General features: G+C 42.4%; 1 protein-coding gene across 2 annotated transcripts in view; it reads right to left on the reverse strand.

The window, feature by feature from the left end:
- zcchc14 (zinc finger, CCHC domain containing 14) overlaps positions 1-22,830 on the reverse strand; it is a 129,701-nt gene that overhangs the window by 97,139 nt on the left and 9,732 nt on the right. For both annotated transcript variants that reach the window (XM_078544416.1, XM_078544415.1), the window contains exon 2: positions 4,624-4,735. In XM_078544416.1, coding sequence (XP_078400542.1) covers positions 4,624-4,735 — 112 coding nt within the window. The remainder of the gene's footprint in view (positions 1-4,623; positions 4,736-22,830) is intronic.

Here is a 22,830-nt window from a genome sequence, read left to right on the forward strand (position 1 = left end):
AATACAGGGTCAGGAGTTCAGCTCAGTGTCAATTAGAACGTCAAGGCTGTGAATGGTCTGGTTCAGTCTTGGGATGGAGTTTGTGATGGGACTGACGACAATGTCTTTGCTCTTTCTAATATTTAATGTAATGACATTTCAGATCTTCTAATACTGGACGTCAGACCAGTAGTATGACAAATAAGATACAGTGGATGGGTTGAAAGAGGTGTGATGAGATACAGCTATATATCATTAGTGTACACGTGTAACCCATTTGTTGTTACGCAAGGCATCAACCAAAAACACAGGGGCAGCATGCTGATGAGAAAAAGTAGTGAGTGAAGGTCAGGGCCTTGGGAAACTCTAGGATTAACCACGTGAGAAAGAGAAAATAAGCCTTTGCAGGTGATTCTCTCACTGCGACTGGATTAAAGAGTCATAGAGTTATACAGCACAGAAACAGGCCCTTTGGCCCACTGCGTCTGTGCCAGCCATCAAGCACCTATCTATTCTAGTCCCATTTTCTAGCACGGCCCATAGCCCTGTATGCTATGGTTTCTAAGGAAACAACCCTAGTCTATCCAGTCTCTCTTCATAGCTGAAACACTCCAGCCCAGGCAACATCCTGGTGAATCACCTCTGCACCCTCTCCAGTGCAATCACACCCTTCCTACAGTGTGGCGACCAGAACTGCACACAGTACTCCAGCTGTGGCCTGACTAGCGTTTTATACAGCTCTCACATCCTATGCCTCGGCTAATAAAGGCAAGTGTCCCATATACCTTCTTAATCACCTCATCTGCCTGTGCTGCTGCCTTCAGGGATCTATGGGCATATACACCAAGGTCCTTCTGATCCTCTGTACTTCCTAGGGTCCTACCATTCATTGTGTATTCCCTTGCTGTGCTAGCCCTCCCAAAAATGCATCACCTCACACTTCTCAGGATTAAACTCCATTTGCCACTGCTTTGCCCACCTTACCAGCCCATCTATATCGTCCTGTAAACTAAGGCTTTCCTCCTCACTATTTACGACACCACCAATTTTTGTGTCATCTGCGAACTTACTGATCATGCCTCCTATATTCATGTTTAAGTCATTAATGTACACTACAAAGAGTAAGGGTCCCAGCACCGATCCCTGTGGTACACCACTCGTCACAGGCTTCCAATCGCAAAAACAACTTTCGATCACCACCCTCTGCCTCCTGCCACTAAGCCTATTTTGGATCCAATTTGCCAAATAGGAATGGAGCCGGGTGAGGGAAATTCCATCCAGCTGGTATTATGATCCCAGCTGATGTTGCTGCTGGATAAGCCAAATCCCAGAGTGGAACCTGGCTTGATCGATCCTAACTTTTATTTTTTGTTTAATACGTGGAGAGTGGTTACTGAATAGAATCACAGGAGTCAGCTGATGAACTTTTAACAAAAGAATAAAACATTTATTAAACAAGAAAAAATGAACTATATAACAATACAACTTCACCCACAACTATACCTTTACAGATATATACAGATTTGTACGGATAACATAAATTACAAAAGCTATCTTGTACTCTAACTTTCACAGTAAGTACATAGTCCATGTAAACCAATAGGCAACCTGTGGTCAGGCATACCGCACTCTGAAACCGAGTGACAGATTCCACCCTGAGCAGTTGCTATGGATCTCTCCTCAACTCCCCTCAGGTGCTTGTCACACTGTGAACGAACCGATCTCTTTGAACTCCGTCTTTCACATGAGGGTTTTCAATTTCCACTTTCCAGGATCTTGCTTTGGAATCTTCTCCCAAACCGACACTTTCTCTTTGATGCCTTCCGCAAGAGTCCACCTCCAGGGTTTCGAACTCTCCTTCTGATGTTCCTCTCCCTTGGATCGCCACTTGCATTCAAGCTTTCTTCCACACACACTCTTGCACTGACTCAGCCGTGCCAACAGAACACCACTGCTTCACATGGACCTTCTGGCTTCTTGCAAGCCGTTTTTGCTTTAAGTCTGCTTCCAGCAGCTTTCTTTTCTTTAAGCTTGGAGCCTTCCTTTCTACTCCTCACTCTTAACTTCACTTAACAGGACCGTTTCCAGGTTCCTATCGTTTTCCTTTGACTTAACTGTTCTCTTGGGGACCTTTCCTGTTCCACTCCCCTGGATTGGGGACTTTCTTCTTTAGTTTCTGGGACCTGCTCCTGCAATTTCCTCTCCAGTCTCTCTCGGCAGCTGGCTTCAACTTTAGTTTGGGACTTGCTATCTGTCCCTCTGCTATGCTGCTTTCAACTGAAGTGAAATTACTTCTCTGTCACTATAGGGCCTCCTGTTGCTAGGCAACAGCACAGTTTTTTCTACCTTGTTTGTCTTAACTCCCCTTCAAGAATCATAACATCTTTAAAAGATCCCTGCATTTTAATGAAGTGAAATCAAAACTCAACTTCTCCTTTTCTTAACACACAAATACAGAAAAACAAATCAAACTTAAACATTAAAGCTAAAACTCATTCCTAAGACCCACAAATACAAATATAACTTAAACTATCTCTATTTCCTAACACCAGGCAATGGAGGAATGGTGTCAGAGGAGGATAATGTGGGCAATTCCATCAAGAGCTGCAGACATCAAGAAAAAGAATACATTCATGAAATTCACTGTTTTTACTACTTAAGCTGCTCTGCTTCTCCCAGTCTGTGAAAAATGAAAACCTTCCATTTATGGGAAGGATATGTTTAAGCTATGGGATAAAAATATGCAGGTAAAGCTATGGAGGTGGTGAGGTGGGGCCTAAGGGGCTAGCAGAGCAGACATCTTCGATTTCTGATTTGAAGAAACCCATGAGCTCTTAACTGTGGTCTCAAAGCTGAGGTTAGAAGGTGCAGTGGTAAATGATCAAAATTGATAGTGAAGAAAATCTCCAGTATGATCTTAGACTGGTATGAAAACTTGATCATGGAAAACTGGTAAAGTTTAAAATGGTCGAGCCATCATTGTCGATTGATAGCCAGGCCAGTTGTTTGCTGCATGCACTCAAGCTTACAGCTTACATAAATGACACCACCGGGATGGCTGTTATACTAGAGGTATGAAGGGTGGAGATGATAGTGGTGATGTTTGGGGACAACAGGGGAATAAACAGGAGAAAAAATAAGAAACGATGTGAAGGGTCTGCCAGCGATAAAGATCTTGGAAAGCAAGTTATGACACTGAGGTTGAAGAGATGGACTCTGTTTTGTTTCTAGCTTATCCAGATACTTATTCTCAAAACCAACACAAACGCTTACCTGTTGGAGCTTGCTTATGTCTTTATGAACTGCTGTGAGAGCTCGTATGCAAAATAATCGGGCATTAAATGAATCTGTTTAATGCCTCCAAACTTACACATAGGATTTATAATAGGCAGCCCAGTCCACTTCCAAAGACGATTAATATCAATCACTCCAAACATACAGATAACAGGTTAAAATAATTAATAACAGGTTTACATAACAAGCTCACGTACAGCAACAAGCAGCAATAGCACATTGGTCAATTCCATCAGCACAGCAGCTTTGAACTAATTTATGAAAGGGTTAAACAGAGGAAAAAAGCAAAAAAGTCAATTCAAGTTCCTCTGAATGCTGCCTGTGTAGCACTTTCAAGTAAACAAATGATCAATGTGCTTTGGAAGGGAATAGCTGTCTGATCCCTATCGGTTACAGTTTTTCTCGGAATTACATGATCATCTTACTCATGGTGTGGTGCTCTGCTGAACTGGCTTTATTCAAATATATTTCATACAACGTCAAAAGAATAGAAAGTCAAACTTACAGCACAGAGTTACACAAGTCATTTCAGCGTTCTGCTTGAAAGTGTTTCTAAGCTAAGAACCTACATACAGAGATGTGACTAATAAACCATGGACAACACTATTCATTCTAGTCGTAGGACAAGTTGGCATGGATGGTGAGGGTGCGTCAGGTGAGGAGGGCAAATAAATTAATTCTTACAGGAGAGATAAGTTACAATTGCTGACAATAAGGGGTCTTCAACCAGAGAGATTTAACGGAAGGTAATGTAAATGTGCATGAACTGCATAAACAATCATTTCAAACTTTCCTGTTATGTCGTAAACAGTGAAACCACTAACATTGATAGGATAAAAAAAAATTGAGGAGGTCTGTATACATGGGGGTAGAAAGATTGTCATCATATCTTTAATGACACCAAACTACTCAAAGGACTGATGCTTCCTTTTCCTCAGAAGCTATTTCCCAGCAGCACAGATGTAGCTTTTTCTTTGTACATGGAGGCTGAATGAATGACAAAGAATTCCTCTTTACTCTTAGGAGTTCTAAATGAAATGCATGCCCAAAACTTAACATCTAACATCACATTATATTTATTACATTAACTGAATACATTTTAAGATTGAACTTCTTTTATTCCTTAACTCTGTTATTTATTTTGGGATGTTTAACTTGTCCAATCTGCAATATTTGAATGAAACTAATCAATTAAACTGGGAATTGGAAACAATACATTCATAAGCATTGTTGTGTAAATATAATAAACATTTGTTCTGCACACGATAATTTGTAAACCACAATCATTATCTGAGTGCTCCAAGTGCCGGTTCCACACACCAGGTAGAATTTTAGCATGTTACAACTTACTTCTTGAATGCTTGCCTGAAGGCCGTTTTTGGGAGGATTCATCACAGGAATGTGCTGATGTCTGTAATGTATTCTCCAAACAGTGTACACCACTATCAGCTTTGTGCATTACCTTTAAAAACAAAGAAAGAAAGAAAAGCATTTTATGATCTCCCAATTACTTAAGTCTTTGATAACTATGAATTACCCATAACTCATTCTCGTTTTGTGTTTTCTTAAGCCTTTGGCACAAGATTATCAAGTTATGCTAAAAAGAAATTCTCAGACATATCTACTGCGTCAAGACTTGAACAATTAGGACTTCCATCAATAGTTTACTGCATAAAAACCATTGTCAAATTTAGTGTTAAACCATATAGATTTGATATTCAGAGGTTCAATTCACAAGTCTGAGCTGAGTTCATTGATTTTACCGAGGGCAGTAGATGAGGTACCAACCTGCCTTCAGCACCCCTTGCATGGGTAAAAATTTAAGTCAAAATGCTCTTTCCTAATTATTGTGCATCAACATTGGGTGAGAACATAGCTTGGCAAAGCTTGATGCCCTTCACAGTCAAATAACATACCAACACTCACTAGTAATAATCAAAGAATTGTCACAATAATGGACTGCTAACAATAATCTCAGAACTGTGCTCCAGCAAGAGCCAACACCATGCTGAGAAGGTGAGATGATGCAGCACTTAGTTTCATTTGATTTCACATATTTACAATGAAATTACTATTATTGCTTTCTGATATCAGGATAATTAATACAATAGGAAGAAATTCCAGTCCTTGGCAGGTAAAGAACTCAAGAATATTCTAACAAGGAAAGATCTTTCAACACAAACACTCTGCTCTTCACTTTGAACCTAACTGCATATTGTTACAATCTCCATAGAGTCCAATAACATTTAAAAAGAGATTTGAATTCTCAGTGACCAACTCAAAGGATCACACAAGATTTCACATTTAAGACTTTTACCGTAAAAACCTAAAATCAACAGTGACTAAACATTACTTAGTAGACAACTAATACTCTAAACTACAGAAAAAAGGTAGCTCCCCTTAACTTCCTAACATGACCGAAAACCCCACATTGCATTTATATGTCACACTGCACTCTTCGCAGAATTGGTCTTTACAGAACACAGTCCAAAGTTACTCCCAGCTTCCAACAGTCTTGCTTCACCCTGTTTCGCTCAGTCCTAATGTCCAGTATATGTCAAAAGTAATTTTCCTCAAGTTTTCTGAGTATCCCTGAATCCATTTTCAGCAGCAAGGCCCGTTCCAGTGACTCTTTCTGCTGTTATGCCACAGCAAATCTACCAGTGTCCTTACGTTTCTACTGGTCTCATCTCTTCAACCAGAGAATACATTCTGCCTGGTATGTAACAGAGAACAGCTTTTACCCCCGCTTGTTTCCCTGCCTCTCCCTCTCCCCACCACACACACCCACACACCACACACACCACACACCATACACGAGTCAAGGGTCTTTGAGTCAGTCAGTCTACCCACAGCAAAGCTGTCCTTTCTTTATGTCCAGATGTGAAAGCTGGCACTTGGGTTTCAATAGGATTTGACCTGGGCCCCCAGTCCCCATGGAATCCAGGTCGCATTGGTTATTGCCAAGCAGAACTAGTAGGAGGTCACATGCTCCATTGTAACTTGAATTAAAAGAGAGTTTAAAACACAACCATCTAACAATGTCTAGGTGTTATAACAATATCCTTTATCTTTTTGAAGCACTAAGTTATACCCTTGCTTTTGTTCTTGTATTGGAGTCTAATCTGGTTCACTTTTGCATGCTTTATCAGAGTCAATACTTTCTGCCAATGGTGGCAGTTCATTCTGCAATTCAAATGTTAAGTGAGTGAGTAATTAATTAAGTTTAATTTCTGGTTTCTTTGGCTTTCAATCACATCTTCTGGTTCTCCTGCCATGATATTGCACAATATATGCCTTAATATCCAGTGTATTATTTTGACTTTATAATTTAAGAACTTGCATCAAATGTCACTCTTCCCCAGTGGCCTTTCTTCCTAATTAAATCAGACTTAGCTTCCTTATGTTTTCTTCAATCAAAAAGAAATGAAATACAGAATTATTACAATTGTACACATGTCATGAAATGTAATCCTTTATGGAATTCAACATAGAACACCACTTACTTACAATTCTTTTCCAAGAATCTACTTTCAGCCTTTACAACCATCTCTTACTATGGTGAACAAAAACAGAATTACCTGGAAAAACTCAGCAGGTCTGGCAGCATCGGCGGAGAAGAAATCAGTTAACGTTTCGAGCCTTCATGGCCCTTCGGCAGAACTGAAGCATAGTTAGAAGAAGGGAGAAATATAAATTGGTTTAAGGTGGTGGGGGGGGCGGGGGGGAGACATTGAGGGTGTGGTGATTGTGGAGATGAGCAGATAATCAAAAGATGTCACAGACAAAAGGGTCAAAGAGGTGTTTTGTCTGAGAAAAGTGCTAATTAAGAATGGAGGACAGGATATTCAAAGTACAGCTCTAGTGGGGGTGGGGTGGAAAGACTAACAAGGTTTTAGTTTAGATTTAAAAATAATGGAAATAGGTGGGGAAGGAAGAATCTATATAAATTATTGAAAAAAAAAAGGGGGGGGAAAGAAACGGGGTGGGGATGGGGGGAGGGGGAGTTTAAGATCTAAAGTTGTTGAATTCAATATCCAGCCCGGAAGGCTGTAAAGTGCCTAGTCGGAAGATGAGGTGCTGTTCCTCCAGTTTGCGTTGGGCTTCACTGGAACAATGCAGCAAGCCAAGGACAGACATGTGGGCAAGAGAACAGGGTGGAGTGTTAAAATGGCAAGCGACAGGGAGGTTTGGGTCTTTCTTGCGGACAGACCGCAGGTGTTCCGCAAAACGGTCGCCCAGTTTGCGTTTGGTCTCTCCAATGTAGAGGAGATCGCATTGGGAGCAACGAATGCAGTAGACTAAGTTAGGGGAAATGCAAATGAAATGCTGCTTCACTTGAAAGGAGTGTTTGGGCCCTTGGACGGTGAGGAGAGAGGAAGTGAAGGGGCAGGTGTTGCATCTTCTGCGTGGGCATGGGGAGGTGCCATAAGTGGGGGTTGAGGAGTAGGGGGTGATGGAGGAGTGGACCAGGGTGTCCCAGAGGGAACGATCCCTACGGAATGCCGTCAGGGGGGGTGAAGGGAAGATGTGTTTGGTGGTGGCATCATGCTGGAGTTGGCGGAAATGGCGGAGGTTGATCCTTTGAATGCGGAGGCTGGTGGGGTGATAAGTGAGGACAAGGGGGACCCTATCATGTTTCTGGGAAGGAGGAGAAGGCGTGAGGGAGGATGCGCGGGATATGGGCCGGACACGGTTGAGGGCCCTGTCAACGACCGTGGATGGAAAACCTCGGTTAAGGAAGAAGGAGGACATGTCAGAGGAGCTGTTTTTGAAGGTAGCGTCATCAGAACAGATGCGACGGAGGCGAAGGAACTGAGAGAATGGGATGGAGTCTTTACAAGAAGCGGGGTGTGAGGAGCTGTAGTCGAGGTAGCTGTGGGAGTCGGTAGGCTTGTAATGGATATTGGTGGACAGTCTATCATCAGAAATTGAGACAGAGAGGTCAAGGAAGGGAAGAGAAGTGTCAGAGATGGACCATGTGAAGATGATGGAGGGGTGGAGATTGGAAGCAAAATTAATACATTTTTCCAGGTCCCGACGAGAGCATGAAGCAGCACCGAAGTAATCATCGATGTACCGGAGAAAGAGTTGTGGGAGGGGGCCGGAGTAGGACTGGAACAAGGAATGTTCCACATACCCCATAAAGAGACAGGCATAGCTGGGGCCCATGCGGGTACCCATAGCCACACCTTTTATTTGGAGGAAGTGAGAGGAGTTAAAGGAGAAATTGTTCAGTGTGAGAACAAGTTCAGCCAGACGGAGGAGAGTAGTGGTGGATGGGGATTGTTGGGGCCTCTGTTCAAGGAAGAAGCTAAGGGCCCTCAGACCATCCTGGTGGGGGATGGAGGTGTAGAGGGATTGGACATCCATGGTGAAGAGGAAGCGGTTGGGGCCAGGGAACTGGAAATTGTTGATGTGACGTAAGGTGTCAGAGGAATCACGGATGTAGGTGGGAAGGGACTGGACAAGGGGAGAGAGAAGGGAGTCAAGATAACGAGAAATGAGTTCCGTGGGGCAGGAACAGGCTGACACGATCGATCTGCCAGGGCAGTTCTGTTTGTGGATTTTGGGTAGGAGGTAGAAGCGGGCCGTCCGAGGTTGGGCGACTATCAAGTTGGAAGCTGTGGGAGGAAGATCTCCAGAGGAGATGAGTTCAGTGACAGTCCTGGAAACAATGGCTTGATGTTCTGTGGTGGGGTCATGGTCCAGGGAGAGGTAGGAGGAAGTGTCTGCGAGTTGACGCTCAGCCTCCGCGAGGTAGAGGTCAATGCGCCAGACAACAACAGTACCACCCTTGTCAGCGGGTTTGATGACAATGTTGGGGTTGGACCTGAGAGAACGGAGTGCAGTGAGTTCAGAGAGAGACAGATTAGAATGGGTGAGAGGAGCAGAGAAATTGAGACGGCTAATGTCAGCGTGACATTAGCCGTCTCAATTTCTCTGCTCCTCTCACCCATTCTAATCTGTCTCACTCTGAACTCACTGCACTCCGTTCTCTCAGGTCCAACCCCAACATTGTCATCAAACCCGCTGACAAGGGTGGTACTGTTGTTGTCTGGCGCATTGACCTCTACCTCGCGGAGGCTGAGCGTCAACTCGCAGACGTTTCCTCCTACCTCTCCCTGGACCATGACCCCACCACAGAACATCAAGCCATTGTTTCCAGGACTGTCACTGACCTCATCTCCTCTGGAGATCTTCCTCCCACAGCTTCCAACTTGATAGTCGCCCAACCTCGGACGGCCCGCTTCTACCTCCTACCCAAAATCCACAAACAGAACTGCCCTGGCAGATCGATCGTGTCAGCCTGTTCCTGCCCCACGGAACTCATTTCTCGTTATCTTGACTCCCTTCTCTCTCCCCTTGTCCAGTCCCTTCCCACCTACATCCGTGATTCCTCTGACACCTTACGTCACATCAACAATTTCCAGTTCCCTGGCCCCAACCGCTTCCTCTTCACCATGGATGTCCAATCCCTCTACACCTCCATCCCCCACCAGGATGGTCTGAGGGCCCTTAGCTTCTTCCTTGAACAGAGGCCCCAACAATCCCCATCCACCACTACTCTCCTCCGTCTGGCTGAACTTGTTCTCACACTGAACAATTTCTCCTTTAACTCCTCTCACTTCCTCCAAATAAAAGGTGTGGCTATGGGTACCCGCATGGGCCCCAGCTATGCCTGTCTCTTTATGGGGTATGTGGAACATTCCTTGTTCCAGTCCTACTCCGGCCCCCTCCCACAACTCTTTCTCCGGTACATCGATGATTACTTCGGTGCTGCTTCATGCTCTCGTCGGGACCTGGAAAAATGTATTAATTTTGCTTCCAATCTCCACCCCTCCATCATCTTCACATGGTCCATCTCTGACACTTCTCTTCCCTTCCTTGACCTCTCTGTCTCAATTTCTGATGATAGACTGTCCACCAATATCCATTACAAGCCTACCGACTCCCACAGCTACCTCGACTACAGCTCCTCACACCCCGCTTCTTGTAAAGACTCCATCCCATTCTCTCAGTTCCTTCGCCTCCGTCGCATCTGTTCTGATGACGCTACCTTCAAAAACAGCTCCTCTGACATGTCCTCCTTCTTCCTTAACCGAGGTTTTCCATCCACGGTCGTTGACAGGGCCCTCAACCGTGTCCGGCCCATATCCCGCGCATCCTCCCTCACGCCTTCTCCTCCTTCCCAGAAACATGATAGGGTCCCCCTTGTCCTCACTTATCACCCCACCAGCCTCCGCATTCAAAGGATCAACCTCCGCCATTTCCGCCAACTCCAGCATGATGCCACCACCAAACACATCTTCCCTTCACCCCCCCTGACGGCATTCCGTAGGGATCGTTCCCTCCGGGACACCCTGGTCCACTCCTCCATCACCCCCTACTCCTCAACCCCCACTTATGGCACCTCCCCATGCCCACGCAGAAGATGCAACACCTGCCCCTTCACTTCCTCTCTCCTCACCGTCCAAGGGCCCAAACACTCCTTTCAAGTGAAGCAGCATTTCACTTGCATTTCCCCTAACTTAGTCTACTGCATTCGTTGCTCCCAATGCGGTCTCCTCTACATTGGAGAGACCAAACGTAAACTGGGCGACCGTTTTGCGGAACACCTGCGGTCTGTCCGCAAGAAAGACCCAAACCTCCCTGTCGCTTGCCATTTTAACAGTCCACCCTGTTCTCTTGTCCACATGTCTGTCCTTGGCTTGCTGCATTGTTCCAGTGAAGCCCAACGCAAACTGGAGGAACAGCACCTCATCTTCCGACTAGGCACTTTACAGCCTTCCGGGCTGAATACTGAATTCAACAACTTTAGATCTTAAACTCCCCCTCCCCCCATCCCCAGCCCGTTTCTTCCCCCACCCCACCCCCCTGCTTTTTTTTTCAATAATTTATATAGATTCTTCTTTCCCCACCTATTTCCATTATTTTTAAATCTAAAACTAAAACCTTGTTAGCCTTTCCACCCCACCCCCACTAGAGCTGTACTTTGAATATCCTGTCCTCCATTCTTAATTAGCACTTTTCTCAGACAAAACACCTCTTTGACCTGCCGAAGGGCCATGAAGGCTCGAAACGTTAACTGATTTCTTCTCCGCCGATGCTGCCAGACCTGCTGAGTTTTTCCAGGTAATTCTGTTTTTGTTTTGGATTTCCAGCATCCGCAGTAGCTTTTAGCTTTTTCTTTTTATCTTACTATGGTGATGCTGGCAATGTTTTATCAACCATGGCATTTAGTTTTTTTTGGATAAATACTGAAATTGGATAATCTATTATTTGTTAAAAACAATTAGTGGTATCAAAATTCCATTGGCACTGCACTTGTAGGATGCATTGTCAATGTAACGACTATGATCCGGATTTTGCAGTCAGTGATGGAAAGAATGTCGATCACTATTTATTCACTGATCACTGCCTGTAATTTTTTACGGGTGGAAGCGTACTTTAACCTGGCACCTGATCCAGGGCAGCACCTTCTATCGGGCATCTGTGAGCAGGGCAAAAACAGCTTGGCTCTTCAACCAGATTGAAGAACCCTCACTGAGGCACACAGGGCCTAAACCATGAAGCACAAATGAAATTTGGTTCACGTACAGAAAGCAGAATAAAGATTGGGGAAGATAGATGAGATAAAGGGAGTCTTAACTGTTTGCTGAGGAAATGAGACTTCACATTGCAAAATTAAACTTTCAGGGCCAGAAGGGTTGTTTGGCAATAATTATCACTTATCACACCGTTGAAAATTCACTTACTCCAGAATGTACCAGGCCTTATTTTGTCTGCTGTCTTTAGCGGGGAACTAATTGCCAAGTGCCTCACATTCACGGTGCTGCATTCATTTCAGAGCCAGGTTTACTGGTGAAGACTGTAACAGAACACTGTAGGGAGGAACAGGGTACCTCTGATAGTAATGTTTGGATTTCCGCAATTAACTGCATTTATACTGATGCCAGCTATAACAGTAATGCTATTAACTTCACTGTTGTTTAACCACACAAAATCCTGCTTGGTGTTAATTGATTACAATAGGGCAACATCTAACATTACCTGATAGTCTCTCATACAACTCTCAGGAACTGCAAAGGTATTAACTTAAGGAAAAAGAAAATTTGCATACCAAGTCGCAATTGAGTAGACCCTAACTATCATGTATGAAAGTGCTATGAAAATATCAGAAAATATCAAAAGTGTGATCATCCAAACAATGCTGTCTTCAATTAATCAGTCAACCACACAGATAAAAAGTCCTGTTAAAGAAAAGGCACCAATGCAAATTGTAATTGTAAGTCTTATTTACTGCTTTCAAATGAATCACAATCTTGGTGTCATATTTGGCACAGGCATTAATTTCTGACCACAAACCAAAACTGCCTATTTTCACCTTTGTAACATCACTCAACCCTGACCCTATCTCAGCTCATTTGCTGTCAAACGCTCATCCATGCCTTTATTACCTCTAGATTTGACTATCCCAATGCACTCCTGGTCAGCCTGCCACATTCTACCCTCTGTAAACTTGACATCATCCAAACCTCCGTTGCCTGCGTCCTAACTTGCACCAAGTCCCATTCACTTATCACCACTATGTTCCTACATTGCTTCCTGATTATTAAATGCCTCTATTTTAAAAATTCTCATCCTTGTTTTCAAATCCCTGAATGGCTTCATCCATTCCTATCTTGGTAATCTCACCAGCCCTACAATCCTCTGAGTTTTCTGTGATTTTCCAATTCTGTCCCCCTGATTATGCCCGATTTTAATCCCTCCACCATTGGTGGCCATGTCTTCAGCTAACAAGGTTCTAAGCTCCGGAAGCCCCTCCCTAAACCTCTCCACTTCTCTTCCACTCCCTCTTCCTTTAAGACAGTCCTTAAAGCCTACCTCTTTGGCCATCTGTCCTAACATCTCAAGTGGCTTGGTATCAAATTTTGTTTATTAACAGTCTTCAAGTGCCTTGGGATGTTTTACAAGTGTTGTTGCCGTTGAATCTTAGTCTCTAAAAAAGGAAGTCATGGCTCCAAGAACTGATCATGAAAGATACAACAGTGCTATGCAAGCAGTAAACAGATGAAATGTGTACATGAACTATCAGAATGCAAAGTTCAAAGATGCTGGGAAGCACAAACCCAAGATCCATAAACAACAGATGTTCAAAAACTGTAGGTAAGTAATGGCAGCAACAATGAAGAGAAAGGTGTCCCACTTCTCAACCCGTGAAATGCTGAAAACCAATCAAAGAGTGTGGAAACCTACTAACCACTGGCAAGTAAAAACCTATGCCTTACTTCCCTTCTTCTACAAAGCAGATATTGGTTCCAGGCCCAACCCAATATTGGACAGACATTTTCTACAACCCAAATCACCTTAAACAGCCCCCAGAGATTGTTCCCCTTCTACAGTGATCAGGAATGGTGTCATGCAACCTATCCTCATTGAGAGAGTCTCAACAACCACGATCGCCCACTAAACAGTGATCATTCTCTCCCTGACTAAACAAAGATCACCAGCATCACCAAGACCCCTCACCTCACTCCACCCCACCCAGCATAGATCAGGATAACTCGCATATAATTGATCAGAAATTCAACTAAATCTCCACCCCTATTGAAGGTGAACCTTGCCTTATCTTCCCATTACTGAGGACAGAGGTGCTGCCATATCCCCACAACCCACATGCTGTGAGAGAAATCCTGGCCTCTTACCCTACCCCCACGAAAGACAAATCAGATCTTACCTTATATCCAACCCACCGAAATACAAACTGACTTTTCCTCAACTAAGAGCAAATCATCCTGAGGGAAATAACAAAAACCTATTAACCTTGGTGACCTGAGACTTCCTTCCCCCCCCAGCCACCCACAATCACCTTCAGTGTGATCCAATGTCCTTGCTATGTTCTCCATGGCTCAATCTACAATCGCCGCAACCCATTATGGTATCTTTCATGGGCCCTCCACAATCTTCCCCACTCCATCCCTGATCTCCCTGACCCCTTCTATCATCTTCCCTCATCCAATCATTCTGGCCCTCTGTGATCTTCTCCCTTCCTCCCCCATCTCCCAGGCTCTCTTCTACACTCTCCAGCTGCGGCCCAGAGCCACAGGCCTATCCACCTGAGCATTGCAATCTGGAAGGTTGTGGCCAGGAAATGGATTTCAAAAATAGTAATCAGGCCATGCCATGAGCAAGACAGGAGAGTTACCCATTCTTCCAAGTTTCTCAACAGCATAACTGCCTCTTACCTCCCCAAATATGGGGGCTATGATGTCTGCACGCCCATAATCTGAAGGCACAGTGGCAGGAAGGTTCAAGTAGGGTTGTGACAGGTTGTGGAAGGCGAAGCTCCCTCTTAGGAAACAGCAGTCCTTTGCTACACATGAAATGTTCAAGAGTAAGCTGGGTAAGATGTCCCTGCACCTATGGAGGCCATTCAAGGTCCATGCTCAAAGCAATTTGTGAGCAAATGTCAGTTTAGTTCCTTCTTCCAGTCTCCTGTCAGTAGGAATGAGCCTAAAAATAACACTAGGATAATTTACCAGCACCACGAACAATGTACAAAAAGTCAGCAAAAGGGAAGCAAAGGCAATTAGTGGTTGGGCAACAAATGTTCACATCCCATGAAAGAATGAAAAAAAATAGGAAGTTATAAGCAGCACAACGTAATAAATCATCGTTGGAATCCAATTACTGTTCTACTCATGGATTTTTACTATAGAACAACAAGAAAAACAAGTTTGAGAATAGGAAACCACTGAAAGTTTGATAATGGGAGGATTCTCTGTATTGACTTGTGGATGGAAATGGAATGTATAGAAGATGGAAGGGGAAATTCCAGTCCTTTCCTAATGGAACAGTTTATGGTGACTCTGTAGAAAGCTCAGCAAATGTCATCAACAGTTGTCAAGGTGTGTGGTTACTGTTTCTCTCAAAATAAATCAACATGCAAAAAGAGGGTCAGACAAAACCACTGTACCAACTATGGCATCCAGCGAGTGAAAAGAAGTTGAGGAATACAGCAGGAATTTCTGGACTTGAAAATGCATTTTTCTTTTCTAAAGGCCAAAAATAAATACCTATCTTGGCAAGAGCAGCCTCTCCTTTTCAGACACATTTCGCCGAAATGGCGGTTTATCCTAGGGGAGCAACCACATGAGAAGCCATTCAGGAAATTCAGCTGCTATGCTATTCAGAAACAGAATAGGGTGCAAATGATTAATGTCCATCTTTACTGAGCGTACTACCTATTTTGCATACACTATTTGGGAAAATCACCCCATTAACGTTTATACAACTCCTTTAAAAATAACTTACTGAGATTTTTCTTATTCAAATAGTGTCCAGAGAATATTGAAAATGGATCACTGTCAAACAATTTGTTATTGGATTGGTAGGATAGATAGATGTATTCTAAGTACACTAAACTTGAATCAAATCATTCCAAATTCAGGTTAGTCATAGATACGTTTTTGGATTTACTGTCAGCAGCCACTTCCATTTGCTGCCTGAGTGTCTTATTTTAAATAGGATTGATTCACAATAATTTATAACCTTTAAGTACAATGGTGTGATCCAAAGCATAACAATAATGCCCCTTTGGCCAGATACACGTCTTCCGCACATAAGTTTCTTAAATCTGAGATGAACTTGGTGAGATAAGGCTTAATGCAACCAGTTAAGCTGGTTTACTTTACTGCAGGTGAGCACATGAACAACCATTATTACTGAATGCACCAACTTAAAATCAATACAACTTCTCTCTGCTTGTTAAAATAAAAGTAATTAACATGCTACTCTTCCTTACATCATCTTACTTAAACAGCATAACACTCCTGCATTTTCCTGTTTTTCTGAACCTGCATAAAACCTTTTCCTCTCTCTCCATTGTAAACAAAAAATGACTACTCATACAATCTCCCTCTTTCCCTTCTCATCTTTTTCACAGAGCTCAAAGGGCTTTCCAACACAAAGGAGGTAAATGTCCAACTTCACCCCACGGACAGAAACTTGGTAGAGGAGATCACTTGTCTGTTGTAGAACCTGCCTGATTTTCATCTCATTGAAATCAATGGATGAACCCCTTTATCGCGATGCCAGCCTTGCAGCAAAGTTACCCCATGGAGTGAGAAGTATTTTTCACCACTTATTCACCGGCGAAAAACACATACATTTAACACATAAACCGCTTTTCATCTACGACCTTTTCTCTTTCCAAATGGGTGAGGATATACTTCTGATTTTTTCAAAAATCCAACATTGAAAGTTAGCTATTCATTATTTAAAATCTTCTCTGTGGAAACAATTGTCAAAACATTCATAAACGTGACGCAAATCCACTAGATTCTCAGAACATAGTACAACTATTTGTGAAAAAAGTCAAGTTAAAATAATATCTGTATATGTTAATTTTCCATAATCTTCTGCTAACACCCTAACATTGTAATAGTCCATGAATTAAAGAGACAACTTTTACCAAGTTTACTTCAACTGCACCTTGCAGCTCTGTGTACTCTTATGACCAAGAAGAAAATAAGCAACAATGTTATGGGAATATCATCGTCTCCAATTTTCTCTTCAAGTCACCTACATCCTCATCTGGACATATCATTACCATTTCTTCCTTGGTAGTGGGTCAAAAACCTGAAATTCCCTACCTAACACCATCATAAGAGCACCATCATCACAAGGGCTGCAGCAGTTCAAAATCCATTACCACCTTTTCAAGGAAATCAGGGATAAGCCACAAATGCAGCTTTCCCCATGTCATCCATAGCTCAGAAACAAACAAACAAAAAGCTCTTAAGCAGCCAACTTTTCCAGCATTCAGAACTGCTCCAAATATTTCAATTGTGAATTTATTTCACCTGCCAAAGGTTTATGACTGCAATACAATACTCCTTTAACTTAAGTGCTAAGTATTATTATAATATGACAGCCTGGATTTTTTGGCAAAAATAACAGTGTGTCCATCAGTGCTCACTGTTACCGAAGAGTAAATTCACTCAGCGACTTCCAGCATTTCAACTTGCGCAGTTAAAACGCAGAAATAAGGAAGCTGCAGTCCGAATTGCCCTGATCCACCACAAGCTTTGCTATAACGGTATATCATCCAGAGACTTGAAATTCAAACACATGGGAGGATGTGAATTTATGGTATTTACCCACTAAGCAGACAGAAGACACAAGAACAAATGTCAAACCATAACTAAATGACTTGATTCCAAGGAGTCCATTCAGAAATAAAAGTGGCATATAGCTAACAGTAGGAAAAAGCCAATATTAAAATTCACCTTTTCTCTCTCCCTATTCTTCACATCAAATTTTGTCAATTTTACAATTTAGAACAACGTTTCTCAAGAAAACAAAATGCTTTTATGACTATAGCCCATCTCATTTTGTAGCTGAACTTGTAATTTTAACAATTATCAAATTCCATGGTTCTATTTATACAACCATACTTTTTGGCCCAAATCAACATCACAAGATAGTTCTAGAAATATTTTAGATATATATTGCAATACTTTCAAGCTATGTGACTGTATCCTTTTAAAAACAGACTCTCATTCTTTATGAGTAATTTTTCCTCTTTTAACAAATCCTCAATATAGTTCGTATATCTTTTGTCAAGTACACCACAAGTTTCAACGCTACTATGCCTGACCCTGGCCCAAGAAATGGGGTCCAACTGCAGCTGAGTGAGAATATACAAGCTTAGTACTTACCCCTGACAGAAGAAAGTGTTCTGAAATATGCATATTTGTTTGGCAGATTGCTGGCAGCAGAAGCTCATTATTAATTATTGCCTTGCCAACAGTGCAAATTATGAAATGGGTGAACAAAGATAAAAGTAATTGTTGCATAGATTTTTTTGTTTCTGGTTTTGCAAAATCTCAATTTATATACCTCAATGGTTGGTGCAACCCAATGGTTGCACTGTATCTGTCATAGATCACATTAAAATTAGAACATTATTTTGTAACAAGGTGGCGAAGGGGAAAAACAAATGCGAATTTCTTATATTATTTAGGTTGTCAATGAAGGGACCTGATGAGAGCTGACTCAGTTGTGTTGATTCATCAATAGTGTTTGCTATTCTACATATCTGAGGTTTCAGTCTCATCAACCTTCTATCTGAAAGAGTTATGCAGAACTTAGAATGTCCTGTAATTGTATTTGAAGATAAGTTAGTAAACAGACCATAGATACAAAATACTTATCAATTGGGTAACAGATAGCAACAGCAACCAGCATTTACTTTTAATACAGAAAAGATTACAGAAACTTGACACAATCAACTAAAAATGGATGCTGAATTATATGGAGATTGAAGAGAGATGACATAAAACTAGGCCAAAAGACGAGTTTTAAGAAGAGGTTTAAAAGATTGGCAGAAACTTAGTGGGGGTGGGGGCAGTTAAGGAGTTCAGAGAGGAGCTCTACAGGATCGTCCCAAAATAGCTGCAGACTTTGTTACAAATAATGGGGCAAAAGAAAGGAAAGGGCAAATTACAGAAAACAGAAGGTCAAAGGCTGGCTAAAGTTTTCAGTGGTCGTGTGGGTCAAAGACATGAAGGGATTTGAAGATGAGGCTGTAAACTTCAAATTCAACATGATGGGGAACAGAGAGGGAATCAGTAAACAGCACATAATACAGGCTAGGAAGTGCTCAGATAAGTTAGTGAATCACAGGCTCTAGAAGCTCTGGAGGAGGCCTATCGGCTTGGCATGCTGTACCAACTCTTTGGAAGAGCAATCCAATTAATCTCACTCCCCGATCTTTCCTCACAATCCTGCAAATATTTATACAATCCCTTTTGAAAGTTATTATTGCATCTGTTTCCATTATAACTACACTGTGTTTAAAAAAAAATCATCTCCCCCTCTGAATCAACTCAAGAATGACTCAAAACGCAGGGACACCCAATACAACCACTGACACAGACAGCATTCCTCTTAATCCACCCACGCAATCTGGAGTATGTTAGATTTTAAAAAGAATGTCTCGATAACAAAAGCTATTGTTTCTTCAATACATGGCCACTGACCTCTAGCTCTCGTACGTTTGCACAATTTGAATTTTTCATTAAGAGTGTGGGGATGTCGCTGGCGAGGCGAACACTTACCTTTTGAATACAGATGAGTGGCTTGCTAGGCCAAAATGTAGTTAAGAGTCAACCACATTGCTGTGGGTCTGGAGTCACATGTAGGCCAGACTGGGTAAGGACTTCCTCCACTGAAGGGCATCAGTGAACCAGATTTTTTTTTCTTTAAAACAATCCGGTAGTTGCATAACTGCAATAACTGAGACTAGCTTTTTATTCCAGATTTTTTCATTCATTGAATTTAAAATTCCCCAGATTCCTTGGTAGGATATGAACTCATGTCTCTGGAGGATTAGTCCTGGCAACTGGTTTACTAGTCCAGTGACATAGCCATTCTGGTACTGTACTCATAAAATGTATGAACATACAAAGACGAATTCTTGATGGGTGTTGGTGTATTGGACAGGGACTGCACAAAGCCCAGAATCACCAGATTTCAAATTCTCTCCTCTCATGATATACCAATGGATCCAGCAAGTGTAGGTTGCATCACACATTCTTCCACGGTTGAAACCCTCATCCCGTCATCTCAATTCAACTATTCCAATGCTTTCCTGGCCAGTCTCCCATCCTCCCACCTCTGTAAACATGAGCTCATCCAAGCTCTGCTCCCATATCCTAACTCACACTGAATGTCATGCACCCATCAGCCTTGAGTTCACTGGCCCAACACTGGCTCCTGATGCCCCAAAGCTTCTAATTTAAGATTCTCATTTTCATCTTCAAATGCCTTCATAGCCTTATTCCCTCCCTATCTCAGTGACCTCCTCCAACCACCCAATCCTCCCAAACTTTCTGTTCCTTCAAATCTTGCCTCTTGGGCTTTCTCTCCTTTTAGCCCATCACTGATAGCCATGAAGAACCCATGTTCTGTAATTAACACCTCAACTCCATCACCTCTCGTTTCTTCTGTACAACATTTCATAAAATCTACCTTTGACCAAGCTTTTGGTCACTCCCTCCTATTAGGTCCTTTGCGCCAATATTTATTTCTGCCCAAGTAAACCAGAGATACATTTGATGCATTCCGTATATAATCTGATGTTGTAACTGCCCTAGGAGTGTTTGATGGGGACAGTGTAGAGGGAGCTTTATTCTGTATCTAACCCTGTGCTGTACGTGCCCTGGGAGCATTTGATGGGGACAATTTAAAAGAAGCTTTACTCTCTATCTAACCCCCTGCTGTAAATAACAGGGGAATGTTTAATACTACTGAGTATGTGAAACGATTTATTTTCATTCCCCAGTACTGACAGCCCTTATTTTGTTGAGGGGAAAAAATAACCAAAAATGAAATGTCTCAAAGCACTTTAAAGCCAATAAATACTTAAGTTAATCACGGTTATAACGTGGAAAACATGACAGCCAATTTGTGCACAGCAAGCTCCCACAAGACAGCAATGTGATAATGACTAGATAATCTGTTGCACTGACATTGGTTGAGGGATAAATATTGTCCCAGAACAACCTGGAATAACTCCCCTGCTCTTTTTCAGAATAGTGCCATGGAATCTTTGACAGCCACCCGAGAGACAGACTTGGCCTTGGTTTAATGTCTCATCTAAAAGACAGCACTTCTGACACAGCAGGACTCCCTCAGTTTTGTACCGGGGTGTCAGCCTGGATATTTGTTCAAGTATTTGGAGTTGGGATTGCGAAAATTATGTTCTGACTTCAGGTGAGAGCGTTACCCACAGATTCAGTACCTGATGATATATTTGTGTGAAGTACTAAAGGTTTAAACACTGCCCTTAAACATGATGGCAGCACCATCAGCAGAGGAGAACAAAAGAATGAACACACTGAGCTCCATAGTGAGGAACTTTGCCAAGTTAAAGCTGAACATTGACCAGATTGCTAAGAATTTCAGATGAAAGTGGCCACTTTTCCAAATCACTGGCTGTATAATGTCAGTAGTTTGGATTAGTTGGATTTAAGGAGAATGGGAGGCTAGCAAGGATGTTAAAGAAATCAAATCTTGAGATGACAAGAGTGTAGGGTTCCATTGGTGGCAATGGTGAGGGAGGGGCAAAAGCATTTGCAGAGAGGGAAGTAGGTAGTGGACAAGTCATTTAGACTTTGCACATATTGATTCAGCCTCAGCTAGTGATCAAGAAAAGAGATGGAGTCACTAAGAAGAAAGCAAGTTTTAGTTGGGGGCGAAAATGATAACTGAATATCAGGCAAATTTGAGTTAAAGAATATTTTGGCTTACAGCATTCACAACTCAATGTCAGAGAAGCAGTCTGTGGGATCTATGAAAGTATGGATACGTAGAGTTGAGTATCATTATATGTATTGAAATTGACTCTTGTTTCTGCGAATGATGTCACTGAGCTTCACCATGTAACCAAGGGAGAGGAGGGAGCTAACAACAGATCACTGGGGAAGTCCAAATGTGACTTCTCCTTATGCAATTGTTTACCTTGGATAGAGTTCCATTCTTAAGTTTCCAAGAGCAATCTGCTGCAGCAGCGCAACAGAGGGGCGAAGAACAAGGATAAAATGTTCAACAGTGTGAAACACCATGGAGAATTCAAGAAGGACAAGGAGGAACAGTGAACTGTGGTCACAGCCACGGAGGATTTTATTTGAGACATTGTTCAGGTTGGTATTGATGCTGCAAGGTGTACCAAATTAATTCAGAGTGCTTATGAAGCGATGAGCATTGACAACACATTCAAGGATCTTAGATGAGAAATAAACTTAAGAGATGGTGAGGCAAATGGACAGAATAGATGGATTTCTTAAGGAGGGGTCAAGGATAAGAATTTAAGGGTGCGGTAGCCTGAAATAAGGAAGCCAGCAACAATGCCAGTGAGCATGGGGACAGAAAAGTTAATTGAGTTGGTTTTGGTTGGAGATAGAAATCAAGGAAAGACTGAACTCAAGGAAAATGGAATTCATTGCCACAAAAGGCTGTGGAGGTCAGGTCATTGAGTGTATCTAAAACCGAGATAGATAGGTTCTTGATTGGTAAAGGGATCAAAGGTTACGGGGAGAAGGTGGGAGAATGGGGTTGAGAAACCTATCAGCCATGATTGAATGGCGGAACAGACTCAATGGGCCGAATGGCCTAATTTCTGTTCCTATGTCTTATGGTCTTATGAAAAGATGAGGTTTGACAGAAAAAGACAGAATAGAAATTGCAGCATTCTGTGAAATGCGGAGAAAGGAAGTGGAAGACTGGGGTTGGTCAGCAGCATGGAAAGGGGAGAAAAAGGTTGTGGTGGTATTAACAACAGCACACTGGTTTTAATATTGAAGGCAAATAAGTCTGTGAGTTCCTGATATTTGCTGTTGAAAGTGAGGATATCAGAGCAGAGAGATGCTCTTTTTGTCAGTATGACTGGATTACTGGGTTCAGAGTAATTAATCACCTTCAACTAAGAATAAACAAGCCCAAAGAATCTTCTTTTGAATAATTAAGTTCATGGAGAATGGGAGGCTA

Source organism: Cetorhinus maximus, chromosome 6 (assembly GCF_964194155.1).
Source record: "Cetorhinus maximus chromosome 6, sCetMax3.hap1.1, whole genome shotgun sequence".
NCBI lineage: Eukaryota > Metazoa > Chordata > Chondrichthyes > Lamniformes > Cetorhinidae > Cetorhinus > Cetorhinus maximus.